The sequence below is a fragment of the Camarhynchus parvulus genome, chromosome 10 (assembly GCF_901933205.1).
Source record: "Camarhynchus parvulus chromosome 10, STF_HiC, whole genome shotgun sequence".
NCBI classification, from domain to species: Eukaryota; Metazoa; Chordata; class Aves; order Passeriformes; family Thraupidae; genus Camarhynchus; species Camarhynchus parvulus.
This window is the reverse complement of record NC_044580.1, coordinates 7,039,467-7,059,363: the sequence shown is the minus strand read 5'-3', so window position 1 is coordinate 7,059,363 and position 19,897 is coordinate 7,039,467. Positions and strand designations below refer to the sequence as shown.

Genomic DNA, 19,897 nt, shown 5'->3' with positions numbered 1-19,897 from the left:
TATCTGCTTGTTTTAAAACTAATCTGTGATACTTGGCCTAAAAGAAATAAAATTATTTATTTCCCTGAGAGCATTGGTAAGCATATCAATAATTTTTAAAATAGTTTTTATTTTTTGTTTTTGTTACCAGTATTCCTGTTTGTGTCAGAATTTAGTCTTGCATATCACCAGGTCCAGCAGCACTTTCTTTCATTGATTTTTCATCCTGCTTTGTCCTTTATCTCTGCTTGCTTGCTATTGTTCAAGGGTGGCTTGGTGAAAGGTGCGAGCGTCATGCAGAGTTTATTTTGGCAAAATGAATAATGTTGCCATTGATCTGGTCTGAGCAGACTCCTTCCTCGGGCAGAAGTTCTTAGCTTCAGGTTGTTTCCTTCTTGCAGGCACTGCTCGAATTGCAGCGTGGAGCCGGTGGCTGAGCTCTACCCAGCACTCTATTAATATGCACAACATGACCGGTTTCGGGGGAAGGTTATTAGAATGCTGGTTTGTATCCTCCAGTGAATGAAATGATGTGTGATTATGAAGTCATCAGGCATGGACCAGTAAGGCTCGAGAGAGCCTCCCCCCCAGGTCCTGGGGGTGCCATTGATTGGTGACCATGTGTTTGTGCCCGATAGACTGTGAAATGGTGTGTTGCTACACGGCTGTGTTGCACCTGCGCCCCACCGAGGTGATTGATTGGTTTGGTCATGTGGAATGTTCCCATCTGGTCTGCAGTAATGTGTTTTTTTTGTTAGGGTTTTTTTTTTTCCTTCCTTCCTCTTCTCTCCCATTTCCCCTTCATGCACAAGCCACGAGTGCTGGCTGGGGACTCGGAGCAGGCAGTGGCAAAGGCAGCGCTCAGCTTCGCCTCCTGAACAAAGTGGGGCTGCTGCAAGCGCTGCTCTGAGCCCTGCTCAGAGATCAGAGAGGCTCAGGGGCATCATGAGCAGCTCTCCTAAAAACTACAAACTGGAGGAGGGACGGGATACAACAACCGAACCCCAAAACCTACGTGTCACTGCAGATTTCTTACTGATTTTACAAAAGCGCTCTGCTATTGTAATTAGATTACCCAAGTAGCAGTGCATGTGGAAGATCTTATTTAACCTCAGGAAAGTAGTAGTTTATTTATTGAAAACTACTGATGTTGCACTTTAAATGCCAAGAAATTATTTTAGTTCCTTTAAAAAAAATTCTATGGTTACATTGGGCGGTCTTGTTTGATATTTCTTAATCTCACTCCTTTTTCATAATTGATCTATTCATTCCACTTAATGACTAATTACATATCAGAGCACATCATCAGCAGCATTCATCATTGTAGAATGTAATAATCAATGACATTTCAACAAAGGAAAAAATAAATATGCAAATAAGGACTCATTAACATTTGCATGAGCTGTTTGAATAATCACGTTGCTGACAAGGCTGTAATTAACAGAAATTGATGCTGAGTTCAGTATTTGATAGTGTGTTTTCTCAGCGTTTTATTGTTGTCACTGCGGGGGCTGGAATGAAGTTCTGCTCTACTTGTACCTTGACTTAGGCTTGATGTGATGGGTTGTGCCAGGTAGCAGAGGCTTCTGGGAGTCCTTAATTCATCTGTGACCTACACTTAATGCATAGAAAGATATTTACTTAAATTGCCATATTGCTAATGAAGGATTGTTAAATTCTTGATAATTGTATAACAACTGAAGGCAAACCTTTTCTCCCAAGTCAGAAAAACTAAAAATTATTCACTTTTTTTTTTTAGTTGATAATCTTTTGCATGAGTCAGGCACTTTGAAACTATAGAATGTAGTATTTACATTGAAAATGAGGTATTGATGTAGGATTTTTGGGATTTTTTTGTCTTTTTTTAATCTGGCATACCGTATCAGTGTCAGGAGTCTTGAGCTTTATTGTAATTGAAAATCACTTCGTAAGGAAAATGTTGTGTAATTATAAAATGTACAGTCTCTGTCTCTTCCCCTCCCTTTTTATTATTGCAACTTTACTGCCTCCTCCCTAATTTTTTTTTCTTTTTTCTCCCCCGCGAAGCTTCCTCTTTTTGTCATGGATATCAACTGAAATGAACAAAACACAATAAAGCTGTTTATGTCAGTTTTTTCGGATGACTGTAAGTGCTGATTATAACAAGTTTAAGGAATTTCCTTTGTTGAGTGTGTACCCACGCCATATGGCTCAACATGGAACATTAACTTGACAGGGATAATGGATTGTGGTATATGGAGACAATTTTGCCTGCAGCTTCACTATAACTCATTCTGGTTGGGGATCACAAGTTTATAATATAGGATGCAGCAAACATCCAGATGGATTTACTTTACATAAAAGAGTTGCGTTTCTTTTTATTTCCTGCCTGTAATTGGTGGGGGAAGACTTTTAAAAAAAGAATTAAAAAGTGGTAAAGAATGGGTCTTATTCAGGGAAGAAAAATCTTAGCATGTATGAGGCTGAGGTGTTTTGGATACACTGAAATGTGCATAGGTGAAGTGTTGTTACTTATGCATACATGCACACAATTGTTGAAATAATATCTCAAGTGCTTTCACTTTTTAGAATATTTCAGTACAGCTCCAGTTCTAGAAATACATAATGTTCTAGGATAGTGTGAAAAAATCTATTTAAAACATATCTCTGATTTTTACTTCAAGGCTGTTTTTATCATAAGCAAAGTGACCACTTAATTAGCATTTCTGGTGCTTTGGTAGTGCTCCCATAGTAGTCTCCTTTCTTTTAGGAAAAAAATAATCCTTCTAAGCTTTTTGTGATACATGCAAAGAAAATACTGCTGAAATAATTCTACTTCTGTGTTTACCTCATATAATAGGAAGTGTCCAAATGTCTTACAAATATAACAAAAGTCAGTATAAATCTAATGTGTCCTACTGATCTACATGCCCAAGGTAAGTCCTAATTTCATGAATACTTCTGCATCTAAGAGACTTTAAGCACACATAATCCCATTAAGCATGTATGTAGCTGTTTGAAGGATCAGGGTCATAAATCCATATTTAGGATTTCAAATAGAGCTACACGACATGGCTTCAGCATTCCTGTGCACTTGTGATTGAGTTATACTTCAAATAAAATTGGGTGTTTTGCTATCTGAAAAGCAGCCATCTTTTAACTTTTAGTTTTGGAGATTCTTTTAAAACACTATTTTTTTGAGACTCTGAATTTTGACCTTCTGTATCCAATATAGCTGCTGTAATTTTTTTTTAAACCACTTTCTCATGGATAAGAATTTATTAATTTTTTTTCAATTACCTCTTGAAAAAGAGGTAAGTACCTGAGCAGATGGGCAAGACATGGTTCATGCTTGGGCAAGAGAGATGCTGGTAGTGATTATAATAGGTGCTGTTTGTCTGTCCAGTCTTCCTCCCTTGTCACTGACTTAATATGTTGATATTACAGTTTAGCATTTTTAGACATTATCCAAAGTTTCAGAAAGTAGATGGCTATAAAGAATCTGCATTTGAGAAGGGAGCAATAAAAAGGATCACTAACTACTGACTTATGAAGAACGTATCGAGAATCTGTGGTAGCTTAAAATGTGGGGTTTCCTTCAGGTTTTCATGCTGCAAATTATACTTGAAAAAGCTTCTCTATGTTCATTCATCTTCCCCCTGCATGCCTGGCTGGGTGTGTGATAATTACAAACAGGTGGGATTTTACTATGGCCTTAGACATAGTTGCTTGTATTCTTTCTATGGAGTCCCTTATTTGCTACTGCCACTACAGCTACAAAAAGACAGTCTCAGGAAAACACATGGATTTATCTTGAATATTTTCAATAAAACTGGCACTATATTTGATGTAAAGGAGCAAAAACATCATCTCTAATATACCAGTCAGATGGTGGATCTTCAATTTATTGTCTGCTGTTTGGGAGACACTAGGATAGGGAAATGTACACCAGTGTTGCAATAAACTTGAAGAATTTAAATCTGTAGATAAGAAAATTCTTTCCAGGAACTGCAAGGGGAGTTGACCATTTCTGCCAGATTCTGGACTTCTTGTCTCCTTTTAAGCTTCAGAAGGAAAAAAAGAGTCAAACCCTCAGGAAACACTTAATAAAATGGAAAATTTGAAATAGCATTTGTGTCCTGTATCAGTATTTACCAGCCCACCAAAGGACTTCTGAAGGACTGTATTTGCAGAAGAACCTGAATGTTCTTCCTAGGTTACAGTGGTGGCTACTGCAGCACACATTACACTCCAGAACTAGGGTTCTGTCAAGGTGGAGTTGCTGTGCTGGCAATAAGAATGTTGCACTCTGTGTCTATTTTTCTTATTCAGGTCCTGGAAAAGCTACAAAAGCAAGCTTCATTTTTTTTCTGGTCTTGTAATGTGTAGTGGCCTGTGGGGAGTGCACTTATGATCCAGTCTTGTTAATGGCTTAGTGCAAGGATGTGATAAAAGTCCAGTAAGTTGTCAGTAGAAAGGCCATCAATAGAAATTTATGAAGAGTAATGCTTGCAAGTGAATTCCAGCGGCCTCTGACAGTAAGCTGCCCTAACCCTCTTTGATCCTCAAGGGCCTGCTGAATCTCAAGTTGAAGTTAATGGTTTGGGTATAAAGAGCAATGATTTAATTTTTGTTTCGCTAATGATTTATTACTAAATATTGCTGCAGCTTTTGGACTACTGTTTTTCTTTACTGAGCTGCCCTTTCAAGGGACTCGGTCGTGAGGGGAGTCTCGGCCCGCGCCGGTGCAAGGCCGCGCTGTCCGTGACATTTCCGTGCGCTGCAGGCCCGGCGCCGGGAGGGGGCGCTCTGGGCACGGCAGCGGCCGCGCCGCGGGGAGCTGGAGCGCGCCAGGGCCCACGCCGCTGCCCGGACGGCATTGCCGCCACCCCGGGACGGCATTGTCACTCCCCCCTCCCCGGGACGGCATTGCCACGCCCTCCCCGAACGGCATTGCCACCTCCCCCCCCGGACAGCATTGTCACTCCCCCCCTTCCCCCACCTCCCCGGACGGCATTGCCACCCCCCACCCCGAACGGCAATTGCCACCCCCTCCCGGACAGCTTTGTCACTTCCCCCCTCGCCACTCCCTCCGGACGGCACTGTCACCCCCTCGACCCCGGCATTGTCGCAGCCACACGGCGCTGCTGGCTCCCCTCTGCTCCAACCGCGGCGTGCTGCGAGCCGTCACTTTGTTTCTGCCCTTAGAGAAGGTGGACTGTATATTATAGAAAAACCAGAAATGAAAATAGCACTACCGTTAAGTTGCGAATGGATTAATGTTAACTTAGTACTTTTTCAATATTTCCAGTAGTTTTGACAGAATTTCTTAAGAACTCCATTAAGAGTTGGCTGAGATGTGTTTTCCTTTGTCAGATTTTTCTCTGTGATCCGCCTGCAGTCTCCTATCAGTTTCCTGAGTGTGTAGTTCATATGAGAAGTCCCTGCTGAATTTAGAACATTTGAATATTTGGAAGTAGATATATGCTTAGTTGCTTTACAGAATTTCTGCCTAAACCTACTCCTAATAAATGTGGAGTATTGATTAGGTCCTGTTTTCAATGAGACCTTCAGAATCAAACCAATGTGATTAAGTCCCAGTGTTTGTTTAACAGTGGTGTGCTGACCAGTGTGAAAAGGGGAGTGACCATATACCTAAACTGGGTCTCAAACAGATGAAAAGTTAGCTGATATGGGGCAGGATTAAATTACTAGCAAGTGGAAGTCTTGTATTTTGCCCTAAAACAGAAGACTGGCTTTGTTCTAAAGAGACATGCACGCTTTAATGCTCCTTTTTGGGGAGGGAAGCAGTTCTGAAAGCTCAGTGCCATTCCTTGTCTCTGGATTGCCATGTGACTTTCTCCATTTACCAGTTTTAAAATTGCCCCTGTACTTCATTTTCAACAGCTTACTTGAAGCAAGTGAGTTGGAATTGTATCAAGGAGGAAAGTTTGAAATTCTTTGGCAAAAAAATTTGTTTTAGACTGTAGGGGCAGATGCTCCTGCCACCGAAGCTGTGTTTCTGGTTATGTACTTTGTCCGGTAATTTGGAAGACTTAGCATTAGTATCATTACTTACAGAATTGAATAACTTTTCATTTCAAGACAGAACAGCAGCAGGATTTGAAATGTTTGAGTTTGGCAAGAAAAGGCTTGTCTGTAAAACAATGAAATTGCGTTGGGGAAATACAGTGCCTCTGTTCAGCTGTGGCGGGCTGAGGTACACTGCGAGCTGTTGTGAGCTGCAGCTGCATTTACCATCAAACACTGAGCTGCTGCCGATGAATGTTTTGTTTTTAGTGTCATGGAAACTGTGAGCCAAAGAATGGATATTCTATTCATCTGGGAAAATAGCAGTTCACTGCATAAAACATCAGTTGCTTCCAAAGCAGTTCTTAAAATAGACTTTGTGAATATAACCCTAGAAGTAAAAGTGCAGCAATTCAAATGACCTCGGTACTGCTTTGGTTTTTTAAAATTAGAATATATGTGTGAATTAAATAAACACAGAGGTAGTGAAAGTTTCAAGATACAACTGTGGCATGGAACTCTTACAATGACTCTATGTTTTACTTAACTATGCAATTTTTAATTTAAAGAAACGGAGAAACCCAGATATTTCAATATCAGTCTTAATTCTTTTTATGACTCTTCTCCAAATGGCTTGCCTAAAGAAGGATAGTTTCAGTCGTCATTCAGAATTATTTGCTGTTTTGTACAGCAGAATGCAAATCATAAACTCATTGCAGAGACCGGATATCCAAGAGAGTGCTCTCATGGGCAAAGAAGGAAAGAGGTACAGGTCAGTGTTGTGTGGGTTTTTAAATGCATGAACATTTTTGCAGAACCAGTATGTAATGAATAATTAAGGGACTTAATTCAGTTGAATTGGAAAGCTTAAAATTATTTCACTAAGTTTTGGTGCTGAGGGAAAAGTATATGTAAGAGGTAAAGAGAAACCAATACAGAAAAATAGATAGAAAAATAGATATATGAAGTCATTGCAAAAGGAAGCTGAAGAAATTGGAAGTGATACGACCCGATGGAAGTTGGGGGCAGAATTGCCAGCTGCAGGATTTCAGAATCCAGGATTCTGGAATGGATGTGATACTGGTAAAAAGAAAGAAACCCTTGCATCCAGTGAAAGCACTGGGATTCTTTCTGTTTATTGCTCTTTAGCTTATCTTTGGCTGGTTGATGTTTGTGGGCTGTTGGGGTTTTGTTTTAACTGGGGGTTTGGAAATTAGGTGCAATATTTTTGATCTGTTGTAAGGTGTGCTGGGCAGAGGTGGATGGTCACTGCCCTGCCCATGCTGTCTCACCTGCAGCTGCCCCTTCCAGACCCCAGCCTGCACTGGTGCAAGGGGCTGCTCCTGGCCAGGGGCAGAACTTTACATTTGTTATGGTTGAATTTTATAAGGTTCCTGTTGGCCCAATCCTCTAGGTTGTTTCTGTTCCTCTGAACGGTGGTCCTGCCTTCAAGTATGCCAACTGCATCTCTGAAATTACAGTCTGTAAAAACTCTTTTAGGCTGTGCTCTGTGTTTTCCTCCAAGCTGATAAAGACTTTAAGCAAGAAGGGTTCCATATACACTGTATAGTTGGTAATACAGAATTAGAGCTGCAGGGAGAGTGAAAAACAAGGTAAATTTAAGTTGAAAAAATTGCATGAGAAGTAAAATAGGTGCTTCAGATGCTGAGACTTAGATGAGTTAGAACAGGATCAAGAAAAGTGTTTTATAAGTGTTTATGCCTGTTTGATATCAAGTGTAGTTGAAAGCTTACAGCAGAGATTACAGCTAGGTATGAAATGTGAAATGTCTTTGAAATTAATACTTGTTTGTGTATCAAAGGCTTGCACAATAATATACAGAACCTGTTCTATAGTCCAGGGAGTTGAAGTACAAGCAGGTAAAATAGATAAAAAGATACCAAGCCCAGGTGGTTTTACTTTCACTCATTAATACTGTTTAGCCTTACAAGAAAGATTTTCACTCTGCAATACTTTCAGGGACCATAACCACATAACACCAGGGTGGACATTTGGCCTTTTCTAGTCAACACCTCAGGAGGTTCCCTGTGGGATTTGCCAAGGCCACAATGCCTTTTGCAGAGGTGCTGAGGCAGGCCAACAGGAAGGGCTGGGATAATGGAGGAATGTGGAAAGTTTCTGTAGCTCCTACCCTCCCCCTGAAGGGGAAATCCAGTTCCAGACTGCAGGGCCTTGTCTCAGTCCTGCACATGGCTGAATTAAAGGCAGTTTGCTTTCCAAAGTGCAGTTCAGAGCACTCCACTGACCTGTCTTCATTTGTTTCAATCTACCAGCTCTGAATTTCCAGTAACACATTTAGATTGACAAGCTGATGCTTAAAAAAAACCCAAAAATGACCTAAATCTAGGGGTAAGGTTTGAGTCATGTTGGTGATTCCAGTTGCATTTAAAACATTATCTGATGCCTAGCTTTCACTCCCTTAATGCATTATTATTTTAATAGAGTAATAAGGTGATTCCTTTAAGTAATTATTTTAAAATGTAGCCTTTTATTGTCAAACAGTTGGTTATCAATGCACATAACTTACAAAACTCAGGTACATTGATAGTGTACTGTGCCAGCTTACAGTGAAAAAACCACACCTTTCCCACAAAATCAGATTGAAGAGTATTGCCATTAGCCTACTAATCCTTTTTTAATAAAATTCCATTTTGTGATGTCATTATTTACGATTTGCTATTAGGGGAATAAATTGTTTGGGTAGTCCTATTTACTTATTTTAAATAGTGTACAAAATGAACTTTCTTCCAGAGATCTTGCACTGTATGAATATTCTAAGACTTAGTAAAAACCAGCCTTAATATCTGAGATAACCCCTTGGTTTATATGTATTTGAAAAAAAAAAAAAATCCTTTTGGAGTCAGGATACCTCGACCTGCTGATACAGATGTGCAGAGCATTAGTAATTGCTTTTACATTCTCCTTACTGTTGTAATAGAAAGTATTTCATCATTCTTATTCATGTCACCATTTGTATAAAATAATTACCAATATTGCAATGAGCATTCCTTTTATTCTTAACATGCTGAGAAAAAGTGTTTTCCTTATCTGCATTAGGTCATTTAAAGCCTCTGTAAAGCATGTGTAGCCAAGCAGAGAGGTAGGATTTATTGATATATGAAATTTTAGTCTTTAGTGCATTGAGCAGCTCCCCCTGTTCCATGGTGTTTTTAAACCTGAGACTTATGATCACTTTGACTATGTCTGGACTTGGGTTATTATTCTTAATGTTTCTTCAGTTGTTGTTTCTTCCACACTTGTTATGATCTCTTATAAATAATCTGTTACTTAAAACTCCAATGTTCATGCTGGAGGTGCCTTGGCAGTAAGGTGTTGGTGTTTTCATAAATGCATGGAGATGTGAGGTGCCTACATATGAGAGATCTGTGGTTTTCAGTGGTATTGTGGTGGATAGTTAAAAGTTCATTCTCTTTGTAGCTGCAATACCAGTTTACATTTCTGCACACTTGTGCAGTTATCGTCACTGGTTCAGGGCTTGGGAGGATTGCTTTCAATTTCTGGACATTCCAAAGTCCCATACTGTAAATATTACTTTTGTACTAAAACAAGAACACCTATTTTAAGCTCCTAGCATTTGAAGTACTTTGCATTACTCTAGACTGTGTAATTATTCTTTCTGGGGGTTTTGTTTCACGTTGTTTTGGCTCGATGCACCTTCATATAATGCATGTGAATAGTCAGGAGTTTCCAGCCCCTAACCAGGACATGGCTCCTTTCAGGCACCATCTCCTCAGGATTCCCCCTCTTGTTTTAACAGGTAACTTGGTTATTCTGTGGTACCTGTGGGAATTGTTTCTAGAAGAAGTAATACTCAGAAAACACTTAACATGTTGTTTTGTCTTCCAAAATGTGTTATAGCATCTATTGTGTGTTTGGGGTTTGGTTTTCTATATTGTTTTCCTCTGTTGTTTGGTTCTTTGGGTGGTTCGGTGGGGTTTTTTATTTAATTGGGTTTTTATTTGGGGTTTTTTTTCTTCTTCAGTTTAACAGTTACAGAGCCCACAGATTGAAAATTCCTGTTTTGCAAACCTCTGTCTCTGCAATTGAGATGGCTGTGAGGGGTGAAGTTAGAAAAGGTTATGCAAGTCATTCAAGTAAGAACTGTCAAAATGTTCTCCAGCAGAGGACCCGTGTATGCATTTGCAGTTGCCTTGTGGAAGATGGTTATAAATGTTCATTGTGTTTGTGCCTGTGTTTATACACAAAATGGGCAAGGGGGGAATCTTTCTTTGTTGACAAACTGACTTTTCACATGAAATGAGAATCAATAGATCTTGGATAGTAAGTGAAGCTGTAGATACCTGCAGAACTTACATATATATATATATAAAGTAATCTAGTAATTTGTAGTAAGTAGTGTCACCAAAATAATTTTTAATTGGAAACAGGTGTAGCATTTTGTTGTAAAGTGTGGATTCTCTATTCATTTCCAATTAAAAAATCCTCTTGACTTTAGACTTAAGAATGTAATTGATGTTCAAAGTAATTTTTGTCCTTAGATCTGGGACAAATTCCACACCAGGAGAGCAAGGGATGCTTTTCAAGTTAACTATAAGTAGCAGCTTTGCTAGTTACTTAAGAATTTCAGCTAAATCCCTTGGGCATGAGGTGGGGAAGATGACAAAAGAAAAATATTTTAATTGACAAAGTGAAGACACTTGGATACTTTAGAAAAACAAGGGATGGATAGGTGAGTTAAGTAAATGTATATGACAAATGCCACCAGTGTGGAATGGCTGTGTGTTCACATGCAAACTCACTTTGGTTGTTGTTTTTTGGATATTCTATATCCCTGATCTCCCTCATTTTTAGTGTATTTTTAATCTGTGTCTCACTGGGTGTTCTCTCTATGTGCAGCACACATAATGGGTTAATAGAGTGCTACCATTGATAATGGTAAGGTTAGCCTGGGGTACACATAGTAGTGGAGGATTTGCAAGTGCATGGAACAGCTCTTCAGGAATTATTTGCTTTGCAGATACTTGCCTACATATGCTTGGGGGAGGAAGAGAAGAAAGTTCTTTCTTCAGGTTTGTCCTCCCTCTTCCCTCAGTTACTGCTGTGCATTCTTCCTGCCAGCGACTTCAGTGCCTTTTAGCCTTGCAAACATTTGATTTGTTATTCAGCTCAGAGTAAACCTGCTAAGTGGAAGGACAGGAATAGTACTGGGGAAGGAGCCCTCATGGATCAGCCTCTGTTGGAATAGAAATGTTCCTAGTTGACATGAGCATATAAATTACAAGTTCATAGGGTCAATCCAAATATAATGTGGAATTTAGTCCACCCTTACCTCCTGTGTATTTGAAGTACATAAGAACATTAATAAATTGTTTTTATAGCGCAAGATCTGTGCAGTGATCTGCAAACTGACAAAATACTCCATCTTTTCTTAGATGTACTTACAAATCAATGGGATGGAAGTGTCAAAGGCATGTCTTTGAGAAGCAGGTTCTTTAATACCTCTTCACACACTGACATTATTTTAAAAAATATTGTGTTAAAGAAGTTGTGAGAAATCCCTTGACTTCTGTGTTTAACATCTTTATAAATATACTCGGAGATTTATTGCCTGGTTGGTTCAATCAGTAGAATTTTCACAGTGAAAGACATCTGCAAATGCCAACACAACTGTAAGTATAAAAGCTTCTGATCTTTTTCGTCTTTGGAAAGCAAACTGAATTTTTTTTTCCAGATCATCTTGTGCAAATGTTAACAAAAGCAATAATTCAGTATCTGTTCCTAAATTGCAAAAGTTATAATGGGAAGTTGATTACAGGTAATTCCAGCTTCAGTTTTTTCACATTTTGGATTATTTGGATGTGAAAAGCAGTTCTTGCTCCAAATAAGTAATTGGACTTGATAACAAAAGTATGATGCTGTCTTCTTACAAATGAGAATTTATGACATGGAGAATCCTAGGAGATTACTGGCAGACCTGAGATTGGACTGTTAAATCCCATAAATCTCATTTAGAATCATAGTTCTTACTTCTTGATAATCATTAGTTTTGTAGGATCTCAGTCTTTCAAAATTTTGGCCAAAAAAGGAGGAGGGAGCAAATCTGTAGTGTTAAACCCAAGTTTTGCTAAAACATTTACTTCTGCTGTCTGGAAAAATTGGTTTTACAAGATGTCACAGTATGGGGGGAAAACCCTACATATTTTCACTAGTTGCAGTCTGTACATACCATTTTTATCATGATTATTGTATTTATCATGAGGCTGCATTGCTGATCAACATTTGGGCATGGCATATCTGGCTTAAGTATGTTTGTAGTTTTTCTTCTGTTACTTTATTACAATTTTTCCAGTTATAGGATTTTATTGTGTATTAATTACTTATTAAACATCAGGTTAAAAATGTGTCCTACACGTTTGCAGACATTCTGTACTATGTAGGTTTGACTGCTTTATTAAAAGGTGTGAGAGTGTGGCTGAGTTTGCAAGACTTGGAGGGATATTGACTGGAGAAGCTGCTTGCAGTCAGAAGTCTGAGCTGAGATGGAGCAGTGATGAGATAAAGGCTGGGTTAGGAAAGTGATTACGGCTGGGGACCTGCTAATCACTGACCTCTGTAGGGATCCTGTAGTTTATCACTAATCTCGCTTGCACTTGGCATTTTTCTGTGTTGCTGCTTCATTGTTCATAGCTGAGTGAGTAATTTGGCTTGGAATGAACAGGAGGAGGGTGCTGCAAGTCCAGCAGCTGCACTTGTTGGCACTGGCTTGTTAAACATCCTCAGTGCAGCCAGCAGCATGCTTGGCACACATCAGCCAATAATACTTAAACATTGTCATGAAGAGAATAGGAGGTCATTTGTTTTAAACCATTTCTTCTAATTGTGTTGCTCCAGATCTCTGTTTCATTTCCAGGAGTTCTGGGGCTCAAGTATCAGAAGGAAAAATGCATGTTGTATTTTTATATGTATTCACAATATATACATGTGTGCATTATGGATCTTTAAAATGCTAGAGGGAAGATACTAAAACTGGGACAGCCTCTATTAATGAGTATGCTATATAGCAGTAGAAAAGGAAGAAATTATTCCTCTGCTGCCATGGGAAATGCATAGATATGTAGTAAAAATTTTTATGGCTGCATGTGTCAGTTTTGCTACAAAAAAGGCAACACACCAAGTCCTAGGAGCAGAGATGGATTTGTGTTTTAACCAAACGTAATATTTTTTTGACTGTACTGAAGAATTGCTGAATAAGAATTTCTAATGCCAGCAAAATTTAAAGAAATAAAGAGTGAACCTACAAGAATCTTATTCTAGAAACATTGTGTACTTTTTACCTCAAGGTAATTTGGAAAGCAATATTGATTAGTAGAAAAACAGCTATTTTGTTGAAGGTTTTCTTGCATCTTTTGTATGTGCCAGTGTAGCTTATGCAGCTTGTTCCTTGTTACATTAGATCTGCATATGAAAAATTATTTGAATGTATTCATTCTGTGGGTCACAAAGACACATACTTTGCTGGATGTGGAGGGGGAGAAAGCAATCTAATAGATTTCTAACTGAATTGAATTGAAATAATGAACTGAAAACACCACTTTAATAACTTGAAAAGAAAAAAGAAATTTTCAAACTTGTCAACAAAGTTTATAAGCTGATTTTTGGGTATCTGTGGGGACCAGTTTAAAGTGTTACCATTGAAGAAATTATGTTTAGGAACTGTAAAAACACGCTTCAGTATTCACTTAGAGCCGATTCTCGGTACAAGTAGGGCAGACATACTTCATGTCTGACAAACAGAGCAGCTGCCAGCTGTGGTCACTGTGGCATTCATACTGGATGATAAACATTGCTCATTAAAAGACGTTGTCGCTTTCCATATTGCCAACCAAACAAATTCTTAGCAATGCACAGAAAGATCTTCAGTCTGTAAAGGGTTAATTCTGTGGGAATTGAAATAATTTTTTGAGAGTTCTGTCATCTTCTCATAAGCCAAGCATTTTCTAGAAGCAGTGGGAAAAGGCTGTTTGATACTGGCAGGCATTTATAGCACAATCACTGAAGTAGTCCTCAGCTGAGTTCATGCAGTGCTGTTTTCAGCTCACTATCACTTTGCATCTTGCTGTTTCAGTTCCTTCTGTGTTGAGTATTTAGGCTGCACAGCTGTTATAGTATAGATGGATTGTGGAAGACAATTCCTCGTGTGGTATTCAAAGGCTGTGTTAAGTTGTGAGCATATCACATTTAGACAAGTGATTGCAAGAGAAAAAAAATTATTTACTAAATGCCTATTAATGTTTGAATTGGTAGAGAATGTGTCAGAGTTTTAAATTTATGCAGTTGGGAAATATTTGTGGTTCAAAATGCCTAGTGGGATTTTCTTGGTTGGGTTTCTGTTAACTCCATAGTCCCTGAACTTTAAGCCTGTTAGGTGGTGACTAGGTCCTTGAAATTTTTTTCTGATAAAAACACATGAAACTTCAAAAAAAAAAAAAACCCAAGGCCCAATAAAACACATTAATTCCATGTTATTAAAAGATTCAAATGCTTTGTGAATTGACCTGTGCAAATGTAAATTTTTTGCATATAAGCAACTCAATTTTTTTAAAATGTCTATTGCTTTATTCCAAATCTGCTTGGAATGCACAGCTCTGGTATATAGAGCCACTAGGATGTAACCTGAGGAAAAGTTTACCATGATGCTAGTTTGTAAGCAAGGCATAGATTTTGCTTTTAAAACGGCAGCATCTAACTTTTTTTGGTTGTGTGAAAATAAAATCAGATCTGAAGAGGAAATAAACTTCATCTGGGCATCTGCTTTACCTTCCCATCTGATAAGTCTGCACACTACCTTACCTCCATCTCTGCACAAGCCTGTGCAAATGAAAGTATTCAATAAGGATTTTGTCATTTATAGTGTTTTTTGCTCTCTTTCTTCTAATTAATGTTCAACAAGGATTTTGTAATTTATAGTGTTTTTTGTTCTCCTTCTTTTAATTAATGTTGGGTGCCACAGTGATAAGTGTCCTTATGTCCCAGAAATGCTGAGCATTGGTGTTTCTGAATTTCCAGCTGCAATGCAAAGGAGACTGTTGCTGTCTGTGTAGTGGGCAATGACTGAGACAAGACCTGAGAGAGGGCATAACAGACTCAGCTGCAAATCTTGTGGGGTAAACCTGCAAGTCATTCAGGGTCTGCTTTGGCTCTCACTCTCATTGTATTTTTAGAGTTGGCATTCTCATAAGCACTGGGACTCCAGTAATTTGGGGTTTTACTGTAACCTCTACATTTTTATTCTCTTCTGTCAGTCTGTAGAGAGTATGAGTAAATAAGAAAGGTATTTCATAAGCTGAAAACCACCAAAGGGATTCTGCTTTGATATATTTGGCCATGTGTATGAACTTTACTGGGTGCTAGAGACTGCCCATGCATTGATCACAGTGTGAGTGGGACCTACCTGTTTGTGAACCATCCAGGAAGTGTCATCTTCTCACACCTGACATTACCCACCTTCCAAGTACTTGTGAAGTAGTGCTGAGTATTTTCTGTTTCTGTTGAGAAGTAAACATCACCTGTGGCATTACCTTACAGAGGTTTGAATAGGGAGAGTAGCATTGTGCCTGGAGGTGTGGAGGTGTGTTGAGATGACAACAGCAGTTTGAAGTCTGTCCTCCATCACCTTTCCTTTGTGTTGGAAGTGAAGCTGTCCTGTGATATGGCCAGGCTGGGAAACCTTGGTGTTTTCTCACTGGGGCTTCAGAGGCTTCACTGCACTCAGAGAAGTGCTCTGATGGTGCCCAGGATCCCCCTCCTCTGTCCCACCCTTGTGCCGTTCCCATGTGGAGATGAAGCTGCTGACCCTGCCCCAGTCCCACGCAGGGACCCCAGGGTGCAGCTCCATGGTTTGAGAGGGAGCCTGGAGCAGGACTTGAGTGTGGGCTCAGTGGCTGTTGCTCTAGTGTGTGACTGCTAATTTTGGGTGTTTCGAAAATGTGTACCTTGAATGTTACGACACTATTGCAAGTTTGAGAGTCCTGTCTGAGTGCTTGAAAGGGGAATGTGTTTGGGAGACTGTCTGTGAAAGGCACTCTCATGGTTGATCCTGGGTTGTTTTCCAAACCCTTCATTGAAAAGCTAGGGCATTTGAACTCAGATTAAGTGTTAATTTGCTCAGCTAATTTTTGATAAATATTTAGCACTGCAGCATCAGAAAGCTTTGACTTTTCCTGGTCACTTCTTGGAACCAAATTTACTGTAGATTAGGCTGTTGGAGGAAGCTTTTCTCCTTTAATATGAATCTGCCATACTTTAAAAATTATAACATTCAAATAACAAATTTTATGCATTCTTATCTAACAATTTCTTGCTTGCTACACAAACCATAATTTAAATAATAATTTTTCTAGCCTCTGTAATTGACTCTTGTACAAATATTTGTTTTAAAGCCTGCCTGGAAGACTGCATACTTCAGTCAAAGTTGTTTATCATGTGATATGAGATTCTCATTTTCTGGAAAGAAAATGCTGAGTCTGGTTTAAAATGAACAGCATGATTCATCCTACTACTTATAATTTTGCATGCTAGGTATTTTATTTGCTTGGTGCTTGATAGATTGTTAGAGGCAAATTGCTTCAGCAGAAAAATGTTAACTTTTTTTCTCCCTTTGTTACAGCAGAGCTGCCATTTTTCAAGCAAACTATTGTTGACCATACCATTGGTAGCTATCATGGTGATAACCTTGCAGAGATGTTGTTCCAAGAGATTCAGACTTCCTCTTCCTCCCTGCTTACACAAGATGCACTTTTAAAATGAACAGAAAGCATACTTCAGATTTTCCTCATATGAAATTGTATTTAGGGACTTCTGGTAGTAAGAGAGAAAAATCAGAAAAAGCAAAGGAAGTCCTATTCTTGAAGTGCAATTGCAATAACTTGGAGCTATTTATCACTGAAATGGGAATGTGAAAGAGAGGCTACTTTTTCTTCTTATTAGGACAGGATAACACACACATCATTTGCAAAGGGAGTGCCTAGTTGGGTGAGATAGCATTCATTTTCAAATGGGTAGATCTGGTTAATTAATGCTTGCCTTTGGATAAGGCTCTGAGTGGTGGTACAGGGTTTTTCTGAGCCCTAACTGTGCTGTAATTAGGGCAGGCACATGCACTTGGTGCTTTTTGTTACACACAAACTTGATGAGTGTCTGATGCTTGGCATTGTTCCGTGGGCTTCTATTAAAGATTTTTTTCAAAGTGTAGCTTGATAAACTTCTAAGCTCTACTGGAGAAGTTGCATACTGAGTTTTCATATACAAACATGCCATTTTGGTGGCATAGCTAACAAATACAGCACTAAGTAGATTTTCTGGAGCTGCCAAACCCATTGCTAATGTCTTGTGACCTGAGGCAGCAGCATCAGAAGGCAGCCTCTGCACCGTGTTCTCTATGTGCTGCTTACCCACAAAAATTGCATTTGCTGTCTTGCCCAGTTGTATTGCTTGAGTTTTGTGCCTGCTGATCTGTACATTAAACAAAAAGAGATTTAGGGGTGAGTGCCAAGAGCTGAATAAATCAGCTGTGGTTTAAGGGTGATGTGAGTTTTGGTGTTTTAAATAAGATTTTTGTTTGATTTTCATGTGGTTTGGTTTTATTGCTGAGTATATTAATTGTCTAAGATGGATACCAGCTAAGTGCTACTTTCATGTAGGAAGGAGAAATGTCTAAAAATGTCTCTACCTTTGCTTGTTAATAATGGAAATAAAAACGGACTTTTGCGTTTTGTATTTAAACATACTGAATAGGAATATTTTATTGTATCTGACTGATTACAAAAGGAATTAGGTAAATATGTCATCTTTCACTGCAGTGTTGTTTGAGCATGTTAAACACAGATATAAAAACCTGATTTGATTCATGCGACTTAATGTTTGTAAATTTAATTACGATGCTAATAGATTTTCTGAATTGCATAAAAGAACAACTGATGTGGATGTCTACGGGATTTTAAAAATAATCAAATTTTAAATTTCTTTCTTTTTCAGGAAAAACCTCTGACAGAGGTCCATTTCCACTGTATGGTAGGGATACAGGCTTGCCTGGCTGTCAAGTAAGTACAGAGTTTTTCATTTCAGAGTGATGATTTTCTTCATGGTATTTCTAATGAGCCAGACTAAGAATACTTTGATCATTGTTTAAAAGTTTGTTTTGAATGCACAGGAAGTTTGACTGCTTAAAAAGTATAATTAGCATGTGATTACATTCAGTGTCTGTTGATAAAGGTTTAAATAACTAATATGTTTATAATTCTAAGAAATTAATTTATGTTTATTTTCTCAAAGAGGAATAATTTTTTAATTTTACTGTAGGTTGACTATTTCCTTTGAGCTCATATTTTCAGAAGTATCTTTCTAACATCTAGCATATGAGTTTGACATCTTGGTTTTCAGTCTTTAACTAGTAGCTTGGGAAGTGTGAATGGGCAGCACCATGTGGCAGTGCTTCCCCTATTAAGAAAGGATCATTCTCACAGCCTTTACTACTTCTCTGCAACGCAGATGTGGCAAACAAAGACCCATTTGTAGCTGTATGGGTGAGCTTTCAGCAGCATTCTCCCAAAAAGCAGTATAGCTCTTTACCTGAGAGTTATGGGCTTCACATTATTGCCAGTCTAAACAGTAAAACATTGTATTAGTGTAGTTACTATTGTTGAAATAACTCTGTATGTACTCTATTTAAATATAATAACTTAAATTTGGCATTAGTTTGGAATCAAATAATTTCCACATTACTCTTTCATTAAATTAATGCTTTGTATTGGAAAATGTTTTTATGTGAATTTGCATAAAATTCCACTCTGCTTTGCAGTAATGAGTGTTATTTCTGTTGTTTAGTTTCTCAGTGAGGAAAATCCTTTTATATCTCTGCATATTTAGGATTGTTTCTATCTAATACTGTTTAATATACCTACAGTCCTACCTTACATATACCTACAGTCTTACACATGTTTGTTTCTATTAACATCACTTTTACTTCAGTGTATCCCTTTGATAAGCTTCTGACTATGTAATCTCCCTCCGTTTCTTTTTCCTTAAAAATTTTGGTATGTGGGGAAAATATTACTGTAGGTAAATCTGTATTAGTTCTATATTCAGGAAAATAAAAAATGAACATAGAGTTAACTTTCAATTAAATTTTAATTCCATTTAAATTCATGTGATAAGTTACAGTTTGTACTTTAGTTTGGTTTTTGTCAGGTAAATCTGACAGCATTTGAAACCCTGCATTTGGACTGTGCTGGGATTTCTGAATATTTTTGATTTGTTTGCTTGTTTGTTTGAATGCATGGTAGTGCTTGAAATATCGCTCTCATTGCCGCTACAGTGTTTGAAATCTGTCATACAGAAGGTCCACAGTTATCATGTGAGGTCATTACAATCTAAATGAAGAATCAGCTGCATTGTCCCTGACAGAGGCTTCGTGGGGTCAGTTCTCAAAAAACTCCAGAGATGGAAGAGGCTGCATGACCACCCCGGGTTTTGTTTTCAAGTACTGAAGTGTAATTACTTTAAGAAAGTTTCCCTGGTCCCTTATCTAAACATCATTGTAATTGAAGTAGCTAACACAGCCAGTGGACATGGATCTACTCTCTTTTAAGCCTGTAGGGGCTGGAAAAACCATTAGATGATGAAGATGATAAGGAGTCCTTAGAAAAGATAAGATATAGCTGGAGTTAATTTTGACCTGGGTGTGTATAGTGCAGGTATATTTTAACAGTGGCTATGTAACAGGATCTATCTCAGACTGAAATATTGGTAGAAAAGCTCATGCTCTGCTCTCAATGTTCTCCAGTAGGTTCACAACTCTAGGGAATTCCAGTGCTTTAAATGAGGTTAAGTATCTCACCTAGGGCCTTAC

General features: G+C 38.4%; 1 protein-coding gene across 7 annotated transcripts in view; it reads left to right on the top strand.

Moving 5' to 3' along the window:
- Window positions 1–19,897, top strand: part of TCF12 (transcription factor 12) — a 158,648-nt gene that overhangs the window by 70,935 nt on the left and 67,816 nt on the right. For all 7 annotated transcript variants that reach the window (XM_030954930.1, XM_030954931.1, XM_030954934.1 and 4 more), the window contains exon 7: window positions 18,025–18,089. In XM_030954930.1, coding sequence (XP_030810790.1) covers window positions 18,025–18,089 — 65 coding nt within the window. The remainder of the gene's footprint in view (window positions 1–18,024; window positions 18,090–19,897) is intronic.